Source organism: Bos grunniens, chromosome 29, assembly GCF_055505025.1.
Source record: "Bos grunniens cultivar Pamir isolate PY7600 chromosome 29, Bosgru_T2T1.0, whole genome shotgun sequence".
In the NCBI taxonomy this organism is placed as follows: Eukaryota; Metazoa; Chordata; class Mammalia; order Artiodactyla; family Bovidae; genus Bos; species Bos grunniens.
Genome location: NC_141193.1, coordinates 6,619,852 through 6,630,789, shown reverse-complemented (window position 1 = coordinate 6,630,789; position 10,938 = coordinate 6,619,852). Strand labels below are relative to the sequence as shown.

The 10,938-nt window shown below is 44.4% G+C and overlaps 1 protein-coding gene across 1 annotated transcript in view; it reads left to right on the top strand.

The window, feature by feature from the left end:
* The first annotated feature begins 1,078 nt into the window (after positions 1-1,078).
* DPP3 (dipeptidyl peptidase 3) overlaps positions 1,079-10,938 on the top strand; it is a 31,892-nt gene continuing 22,032 nt past the window's right edge. The window contains exons 1-2 of the mRNA XM_086385688.1: positions 1,079-1,135; positions 2,547-2,821. Coding sequence (XP_086241814.1) covers positions 1,084-1,135; positions 2,547-2,821 — 327 coding nt within the window. The 5' untranslated portion in view covers positions 1,079-1,083. The remainder of the gene's footprint in view (positions 1,136-2,546; positions 2,822-10,938) is intronic.

The following is a 10,938-nucleotide window of genomic DNA, read 5'->3' as shown; positions in this document are numbered from 1 at the left end:
ACTGGCAAGGAGGGTGTATGGATTTCAGGGTAGACCCTCTCCTCCACACTTCTCTGCACTGCACCCGGGGGCGTCAACACTGTCAACACTTCCCTCAAGCTTACAACTTCCCTCCAGGAAAGACAGATTTTTAGCCCGGTTTTCTGACTGAGGAAGTCAAGACTCACAGAGGTAAAGAGACTCATCGAAGGACACACAGCTACCAGGCAGTGGAGGCCCGCCTCAACCTTAGATGGCCTGGCTCTGCTCCATTTCTGATATGGGACCCTCAAAATGTTCCCCACTTGGCCCAGGCCAGGTGCTAGGCACTTTCACATGCCATTCCCCCACCCATCCCATCCTCTTGTGAGTTTCTCCAGACATGCAGCCTCGGCTCTGCCCTGGGCAGCCTTTTGGGGTTGTGGTCGGCCTTCTCATCCATCCGGCACCTGACAAGCACCCCGAAACTGCCAGGCCCCTCGCCCCTTGTTCAGAAGAAACTGAGACGCGAAGATATTTAACTGCTGCCCTAGCCAGGTCCATGGCGAATCCGACAGGGTACAAGGCAGCACCTGCGGGCGTTTCTCCATGTCCCCCGCCTCCCCTCCCCCCCCCACCCCCGACCCGCACGGTGGGACCATCTCAGCCCCGGCTGGAGCCCGCTGGACTGTGGCCTCGACTCCCTAAACGGGAGTCTCGTCACTACCCATGGTCCTGGGTTCCTATACCCAAAACTGAAGTCGGGGGACTCAGAAATCTAACTCCAAAGGAGAGCGGGGGTCAGGACTGTGCGGGGGTTGTCGCCGGTGCTCGGTTCGTAACAGCCACGCTGCCCCGCCTGGTTTCGGGGTACCTTCTCTGCGCCGTCTGTTCGGACTAGGCCTGGGCCAGGCTGAACACGGAGGTTTCTGACCCCAGCGCGTGTACCGCCTGCGGACAAAAGGCCAAGGCCGCAGGGGCCATTCCGCTCTCCACCTCGTAGCGCCTGGGGGGCGGGGAGCCGGCTGGCCGGCTCAGAGCTTCTATTGGCTGGAGGCGATGCCCGTCCGGGCCCCGAGGCTCGGCAATTGGCTGGTGGAGGCGGAGTTGGCGGAGCCCCAATGAATGGGGGAGCCGGAAGCAGGAAGTGAGTGTGCGATCGGAGCAGCTGCTGCAGGTGAGGCGCGGCGACCGGGTTTGGGGGTCACCATGTGTTATCCTCGGGGGACAGGGCGCGTCTGGGCCGAGCTCAAGATCATTCCTTTTCTGCCCCCCATTCCAAATTAATCGCGGCCCCGAAGCCAAGGATCGCTCCGGACAGCAAAGGGTTAACGTCCCTTTCGGAACCCAGGGGCTTGTGCCATTTGGGAGCAGCTTCGGGAGTGGCGGGGGTGGTAGGAAACTCTTTCAGAGTAAGAGAGGGCGTTGTGAATACTCTGGGTTGGGAGACACCCAGGTCCTAACTAGGCAGCAAGACTATCGATAAGCTGCTTGGCGTCTCTAAGCCTCAGTCTCCCTATCTGTAAAATGAGTTTTCTCTCCGCTCTGAGCTTCTGCAGCTAGGGAGGGTCCCCTGGCTGAGCACAGGGAGAGGTCAGGGGGATAAGAGTGGGACTGATCCTGCCAGCAGTGAGAACTGAAGAGTACAGGGAAAATCTTGTACTGCTGTAGGTACCTTCTGTCGATCAGGCTGACCTTGTGACCTCATCTAATTTGCATAGCCACCCAGTGAGGTTGGGGTTATTATCAGAGGCTGTCTTCTAGAGGTAGAAAAGTAAAGCTGACTTGACATTTGGAGTCTGGGGTGAGCCAGTCTTGGAACCGGGGTCTTCCAGCTGGGACTCTGTCCTTGTGAACACAGTGGTGGGCAGAATTGAAGAACATGCAGGATAATTCTGAAGGGAAGGCTAGGAGATCAGAGAGGGAAGAGGGGTGACCACGGAGAGGGGCCTGGGAGCCCAGAGATGTGGAAGCTCGCTTTTGACCCCTCCCTTGTGTTATTAGGCAAAGCACCCCACCTCCCTGGCCCTGGTCTCTCCATCTGTAATATTGCTGCTGCTGCCAAGTCGCTTCAGTCGTGTCCGACTCTCTGTGACCCCATAGACAGCAGCCCACCGGGCTCCCTCGTCCCTGGGATTCTCCAGGCAAGAATACTGGAGTGGGTTGCCATGTCCTTCTCCAATGCATGAAAGTGAAAAGTGAAAGTGAAAAGTGAAAGTGAAGTCGCTTAGTCGTGTCCGACTCGTAGTGACCCCATGGACTGCAGCCCACCAGGCTCCTCCATCCATGGGATTCTCCTGGCAAAAGTACTGGAGTGGGCTGCCATTGCCTTCTCCAATCTGTAATACTAGGTAGTTGGATTCAGTCTTTAAGTTTGGGAGGCCACAGGCTGAATATTGCCTGCCAGAATATTGTGTAATCTTCTGGGGTGAGTCACCTAACCATCTCTGAGTCTCACTTGGCATATCTGGTGCATGGATGCAATGGTATTCCCTTCCTCATTCAGACCGTGAGCATGCAGACTCAGATGTACATGCCGTTGGTGTGGGATAAATGATGCCTGTGATCACGGTGATGGTTCTCAGCAGGGCCCATGGCGGACACCCAGTACATTCTCCCCAATGACATCGGCGTGTCAAGCCTGGACTGCCGAGAGGCCTTCCGCCTGCTGTCGTCCACAGAGCGTCTCTATGCCCACTACCTGTCACGGGCCGCCTGGTACGGAGGCCTGGCAGTGCTGCTGCAGACCTCCCCTGAGGCCCCCTACATCTATGCCCTGCTCAGCCGCCTCTTCCGTGCCCAGGATCCCGACCAGCTGCGCCAGCATGCCCTGGCCGAAGGCCTTACTGAGGAGGAATATCAGGTTAGTTCTTCCAGGCCAACTTGCATTCTGGGTGTGAGGGGCCGGGAAGCAGGGGTCCAATGGACTCTCTGTCTCTCTCTGAATTAGATCAAAGATTTTAAACACAGGGACATCCCCTCCTGGAGTCTCAGTCTTCTCATCTACAAAGTATGCCTGAGGGTCGTCTGTACCTCTTAGGGTTGTGGCCCCCTGATGAGATAAATGATGGCTGTTATGATGATCACGAGAGCTGTGGAGTAGAGGAAACAGCTGTGGAGGTTCGGAGACAGTAGAGGAATGAGTCCAGTGTAGGAATCTGGAGGTCTGAGATCTGGACCAGATCTTCCTCTACCATGTTGCATGTCCCTGGGCAGAATGTTCTGCCTGTCATCTTGTTTTTATCTCATCTGTGGGTCTGTTGGCCAAGGAATACATGAATGCATTCTTAATGCTTTACAGCATTGCAGAAAGGCACAAAATAAAACACGAAGATCATTTTTTCTCAATGCCCAGCCCAGAGGTAACCACCAAAGATGGTGGGTATATAGCCTTTTCAGTCCTCTGTCTACACTGCATACCTGTACAAGTAGAAATACACATGTGTTAGTTGCTTATTTTCTCTTTCACATATGAGATCACATTCTATAGATTCTTATGAGTTCTGCTTTTTTTCACTGAACACTGTATCTTGGAGAACTTCCATGGGGTACATAGAAATCCACCTCGTTTTCTTTTATTGACTGTGAAGCATTCCATAGCTTTGTACAATGTAATCAGTTTAGTCCTTTGTATATTGATGGACATTTAGGTTGTTTGTCATTCTTACAAACAAGACAAATAAGCATCCTTAAGCATGTGTGTGACTAGGATCTATTTTTAGAAGCAGAATTGCTGGGTCAAAGGCTCTGTGCATTGACAGTTGACTAGTGTTGTTAAATCATTTTCTGAAAAAGCTTCTCCAAGAATGTATAAGGATACAGTTTCTCTATATGTAAAATAAAGGGATTAGATTGCTTATCTCTGTGCTGAGGCCCAGGCTGTTTCTTCTATTTTTTGTTTGAACTTTGAGTAATCACATCCTATCTCTAGGCCTTGATTTCCTCATTAAAAGAGAGAATAGCTGGGAAAGTTAATGGAAAAGTGCTACCCAAGTATTCACTGTTTACAGTGGGATTGTTTTGTTTGGAAGTAGCAGAAACCCACCTCAAATTGGCTTAAATGGGAGGGAAAAAAAATCATGACTCCCAGTTTCTGGTCTGGCATGTTGGGAGCTTAGATGTTGCCCATCTCTTCTAACAAGTAAAAAGCTGAAGAAATTGAAAAACCAACAACTCTTCTTAGATCCTTAAGAGAAGTGAGGTTCCAGAGCAAACTGCAGCCCCGAAAATTGGAGAAACAGACAGGCAGGTACAGAGAGTCACAACTTACCAGAGCAAAAACTCATGAACAGAAACCTCCATGGAACAGTGCTGGGGTAGGAAAATTGGAACTGTAATTGGTGAATTGCTAAAGGCTCAGTGTGGACAATTCTGAGAGTTGAAAACTCCAGGGGGAACTGGACATAAGGGGTCCCCACACTTTGGGGGGTTTTACCTTCAGGAGCTTCACCTGGTTCTCACAGTGAATTTCAGAGGAAAAAAATCCCTCTTGCTTCGGGCAGAGGGAGGTGAGAAGGAGCCATTTTCAAAATATGCTAGAGCATTCTGTTCTTCTTAACATGATCTGCCCTCAGGAGAAACTATTTAACCAGAACCAAACCTGTTAGGGATTTATTGGAGCCTAACTAATCTGGAAGAAGGGAAACACACAACTCTAGACAGCTCTGACCATCCGGTCCCATCTAAAAGGAGTGGGAATATGGGGCTGAGAAGAACATGTCAAGTTCAAAGTCCAGCAGCAAAGGCTCACTAAAATCATGGGACTCTAGAACACTTCCCCTGCCACCATTCCTTACCATCCCACTACTAAAGGCCTATTTAAGACAGTTCCTTTTACTCAGCACATCATGTCTGGCTATCAAGAAAAAAATTACAAAACATTCTTAAAGGCAGAAAACACAGCTTGAAGAGACAGAGCAAGTATCAGAACCAGACTCAGATACGGCAGGGATGTTGGACTCATCAGACCAGGAGTTAAAACAACTATGACTAATATTCTAAGGGCTCTAATGGATAAAGTAGACAGCATGTAAGAACAGATGGGCAGTTTGGGATTAACATATATACAGTACTATATATAAAATAGGTAAATAACAAGGACATAGTATATAGCACAGGAAATGATACTCAGTATCTTATAATATCCTATAATGGAAAAGAGTCTGAGAAGGAGTCTAAAAGAATGCTAGAGGTCAAAAAATATTACCAGAAAGGAAGGGCACTTTTGATGGGCTTATTAGTAGACGACACAGCAGAGGAAAGAATCTCTGAGCTTAAGGGTATCTCAATAGAAACCTCCAAAATTGAAAAGCAAAATGAAAAAAGACTGAAGAAAACAGAATAGGATATCCAAGAACCACGGGACAGCTATAAGGAATATAACATATATATAGTGATAAAACCAGAAGAAGAAAAAAAAAACAGAAGAAATATCTGAAATAGTAATGACAGAGAATTTCCCCAAAGTAATGTCAGATACCAAACCACAGATCCAGGAAGTTCAGAGAACACTGAATAGGATACTAAATGCAAAACAAAAAAGAAACAAACCTCCATAGAGGCATATCATGTTTAAACTACAGAAAATCAAAGAGAAAGAAAAAAATCAAAGAGAAAGAAAGAACCTAGATGGAAAAAAATATCTACAGAGGAACAAAGATAATAATTACATCTAATCTTTCAGAAATCTTGCAAGCAAGAAGAGTAGACTGAAATATTTATAGTGTCGAGATAAAAAGCCACCAATCTAGAATTGTATGCCCTGTGAAATTATCCTTTAAAGTGTAGTGGAAATAAAGACTTTCTCAGACAAACAAAAATTGAGGGAATGTGTTGCCAATAGACCTGTTTTGCAGGAAATGTTAAAAGAAGTTCTCTAGAGAGAAGGGAAATGATATAGGTCAGAAACTCAGATGTACATTAAAAAAGAAAGGAAAAGCTGTGGTGAAGGAATAAGTGAAGGTAAAATAAAAACTTTTATATTTCTTATTCTTAACTGATCTAAGAGATACATTTATCCAAAATAATAATACCAGCAATATATCCAACTGTGTATGCTTATGTACAAGTGAAATGAATGACAGCAGTGATATGAGGGAGGGAAGGCAAGAATTAGGATTATTTTATTATAAATGGACCATGAAATGGACTTGGATTAGTTGTAAATGTATATTGCAAAGTCAACCACTAAAATGTCTATTGCAAAGTCAACCACTAAAAAAAGTAAAAAAAGAAGTGCAATTGATATGCTAAGAAAGAAGAGAAAATGAAATTGTATACAAGGCTAAGTTCCAACCACCAAGGTAGAATAAGAATGGACGACAGGTGCCAGCATGGTCGGGCTCTGGTGACACTCCTCTTCCGGGCTGCAGATTGCTACCTTCTCGCTGTGTTTTCACATGGTGGATCATATGAGCTAGCTATCTGGGGTCTACTTAGTAAACACATAAATCTCAATGAGGAGGGCTATGCCGTCATTCATGATCTAATCTCCTCCCAAAGGCTCCCTCTCTTGATAGCCATCACCTTGGAGGTTAGGTTTCAGCATACTGGTTTTGGAGGGACACAAACATTCAGATCATAGCAATCAATAAACCTCTAGCTGCTGCTGCTGCTGCTGCTAAGTCACTTCAGTCGTATCCGACTCTGTGCGACCCCATAGATGGCAGCCCACCGGGCTCCCCCGTCCCTGGGATTCTCCAGGCAAGAACACTGGAATGGGTTGCCATTTTCTTCTCCAATGCATGAAAGTGAAAAGTGAAAGTGAAGTCGCTCAGTCCTGTTGGACTCCTAGCAACCCCATGGACTGCAGCCCACCAGGCTCCTCCATCCATGGGATTTTCCAGGCAAGAGTACTGGAGTGGGTTGCCATTGCCTTCTCCGAAACCTCTAGCTAGACTAAGATAAAAGGTGAGAGGTCACAAACTACTAGTATCAGGAATGAAAGAAGGAAAAAGAAAAAGAAATTAAAGAAGGGCTATCACTACAAATTCATGGGCAGTGAATATTCATGGGCAATATCCTTCCAATGATAATCAAAGAATACTCTAAAAAAGCTCATATGCACAAATTTGATAACCTATATGAAATGGACCAATTCCTTGAAAGACAATCTGCTAAAATACACAAGAAGAAATAGATAATCTGCAAAGCCTGTATCAAAGAAATAGAATCAATAATTAATAAACAACCTTCCAAAACAGAAAACATCAAGCCAAGATAAGTTCACTACTAGACATTTAAGGTTGACATTATACCAACTCTCTACAATCTTTCAGAAGAGAAAAGCAGAGGGAATACTTTCTAACTCATCCATGAGGCCAGTATTACCCTAACACCAAAATCAGACAAAGATTACAATGAAAGAAAACTACAGATTAATATGCCTCAAGACCATAGATGCAAAAGTCCTCAACAAAATAGTAAATTGAATCCAACAATGTATAAAAAGAATTATGTACCATGACCAAGTGGGATTTATCCCAGCTGTGCCAATCTGGTTCAGCATTCAAAAATCAATAAATATAAATCATCACATCGATAGACTAAAGAAGAAAAATCACACAATCATATCAATAGATGCAGAAGAAGAAGCATTTGGCATTTGACAAATTCTAAGATTGCCGGGAGAAATATCAATAACCTCAGATACGCAGATGATACCACCCTTATGGCAGAAAGTGAAGAGGAACTCAAAAGCCTCTTGATGAAAGTGAAAGTGGAGAGTGAAAAAGTTGGCTTAAAGCTCAACATTCAGAAAACAAAGATCATGGCACCCGGTCCCACCACTTCATGGGAAATAGATGGGGAAACAGTGGAAACAGTGTCAGACTTTATTTTTCTGGGCTCCAAAATCACTACAGATGGTGACTGCAGCCATGAAATTAAAAGACGCTTACTCCTTGGAAGGAAAGTTATGACCAACCTAGATAGCATATTGAAAAGCAGAGACATTACTTTGCCAACAAAGGTTCGTCTAGTCAAGGCTATGGTTTTTCCTGTGGTCATGTATGGATGTGAGAGTTGGACTGTGAAGAAGGCTGAGCGCCGAAGAATTGATGCTTTTGAACTGTGGTGTTGGAGAAGACTGTTGAGAGTCCCTTGGACTGCAAGGAGATCCAACCAGTCCATTCTGAAGGAGATCAGCCCTGGGATTTCTTTGGAGGGAATGATGCTGAAGCTGAAACTCCAGTACTTTGGCCACCTCATGCGAAGAGTTGACTCACTGGAAAAGACTCTGATGCTGGGAGGGATTGGGGGCAGAAGGAGAAGGGGATGACAGAGGATGAGATAGCTGGATGGCATCACTGACTCGATGGATGTGAGTCTGAGTGAACTCTGGGAGTTGGTGATGGACAGGGAGGCCTGGCGTGCTGCGATTCATGGGGTCGCAAAGAGTCGGACACGACTGAGCGACTGATCTGATCTGATCTGAACACCCATTCATGATTAAAAAAAACAAATTGTAACTAGAAAACTTAGAGTTAATATCATATTTATGGTGAAAAACTTCCCCACTAACATCAGGAATAAAGCAAGTTTCTTCCTTCTCACCACTACTTTTCAATGTTGTACTGGAAATTCTACCTAATGCAATAAGACAAGAAAAAGAAATTACAGGTATACATATTGTAAAGGAAGACATAATACTGTCTTTGTTCACAGATGACATGATTGTTTAAGTGGAAAATCTGAAAGAATCAACAAAAACTCCTAGAACACATAAGTGATTATAGCAAGGTTGCAGGATGCAAAGTTAGTACATGAAAGTCAATTGCTTTCCTGTATTCCAGCAATGAGAACATAGAATTTGAAATTAAGACACAATTCCATTTACAATAGCACCCAAAAAAGTTGAAATAGTGATAAATCTAACAATGTGGAGAAGACGTATATGCAGAAAACTATAAAACTCTGATGAAAAATATCAAAGAAGAACTAAATAAATGGAGAGATACTCCATGTTCATGGATAGAAAGATTCAATATTGTCAAGATATCACTTCTTCCCAACTGTATCTATAAATTCAGTGCAATCCCAGTCGAAATCCCAGCAAGTTGTTTTGTGGATACCAACAAACTTATTCTAAACTTAATACGGAGAGGCAAAAGACTCAGAATAGTCAATACAGTAATGAAGGAGAAGAACAAAGTTGAAGGACTCACGCTACTCTAGTTCAAGACTTACTATTAAAAAAAAAAAGACTTACTATTAAGCTACAGTAATCAGGACAGTCTTCTGTTGGCAAAATAATAGACAATAGATCAGTGCAATAAAATAGAGAGTCTAGAAACAGACCCCCACAAATTTAGTACAAATCTTTGACAAAGAACAAAGGTAATGTAATGAAACAAATATAGTCTTTCCAATAGATGGTGCTAGAATAACTAGACATCCACATGGTAAAAAAAAAAAAAAAAAAAATCTAGACACAGATCTTATATCCTTCACAAAAATTAACTCAAAATGAATCACAGTCTTAAATACAAAACTAAAACTCCCAGAAAATAACATAGGAGAAAATTTAGATGACCTTGGGTATGCAGTTGACTTTTTAGTTATAACACCAAGCATGATCCGTGATAGAAATAATTGATAAGCTGAACTTATTAAAATTTAATTTTTCTTTTTCTTGGCCATGTTATGTGGCATGTGGGATCTTAGTTCCTCGACCAGGGATCGAACCCACGCCCTCTGCATTGGAAGCACAGAGTTTTAACCACTGGACCTCCAAAGATGTCCCTAAAATTAAAGTTTTCTGCTCTGTGTAAGACACGGTCAAGAGAATGAAAAGATAAGTCATGAATGGGAGAAAATGTTTGCAAAAGATATATCTGATAAAGATGCCCTTCGGTAGCTGAGTCAATAAACAAACCGTGGTATATCAGACAATGGAACATTAGTGCTAAAAAGAAGTGAGCGATTAAGCCATGAAAAGACACGGAGAAAGTTAAATGGATATTACTGGGTGAAAGAAACCATCACGAAAAGGGTACATACTGTATGATTCCAGCTATGTGGAAAAGGCAAAACTATGCAGCTAGTAAGAAGATGGGTAGTTGGCAGGCGCTGGGAGGGGATATAGAGCACAGAGGATTTTTCAGACACTGAAACTGCCCTGTATACTACAGAGTAGTGTATCATGTGTAATGGCAGATATGTGTCTTTATACATCTATCCAAACCCATAGAATATACAATGCCAAGAGTGGTCCCTAATGTAAACTATGATCTTTGGGTGATGAGCTGCCAAGGTACATTCCTCAATTGTAAGAAATGTACCAGACTCGTGAAGAATATTAATGAGGTGGAGGCTGTGCCTGGCAGTGGGGTGGCAGGGTGTGGGGGGGAGTGCTTTGGGGTAATCTCTACTTTCCACTCAGTTTTGCTGTGAACCTAAAACTACTCTATAGAATAAAGTCTATTTTTAAAAAAGAGAATTATGGGCTCACATAATTGAAAAGTCCAGGGCTAGAGAGGCTTCAGTCATGGCTGGATTCAGAGACTCAGGGATACCATTGCGATGCAGTCTTCATCGCTCAGCTTTGCTTTCTTTTGTGACCTTAGTAGGGGAGCTCTAGGGGCTTTGGACTTGATGATTCCTGGTATGAAACAGTAGCTCTTCAACCGCTGGGAAACTTCTTGGTCAGGCTCTGGCTGGCCAGCTTGGGCCTGTGCCTACCTGGAGTTGGGGAAGGGAGATTTTGCCCCATCCCAAAAGGAAGCTGAGGCCATATTATCAGAGGAAGGGAGAGTAGATTTGGAGCCTGCAAAAGCCATAGAGTCGTCAACCAAGGCCCCTCCATCCCTAACATTTTGATGCCTCTAGCGCCAGCTGCCTATCAGATGGGGGCTAAGGACAGGCTTCCTACAGGAGGTGGTGTCTGCGCTGGGCCTTCAAAGTCAGATGAGATGCAGGTGGCTGAGAGGCTGCTGATATGAAGGGAACAAGGTGGATGAGGGCTTGGGTGTATCAATATTT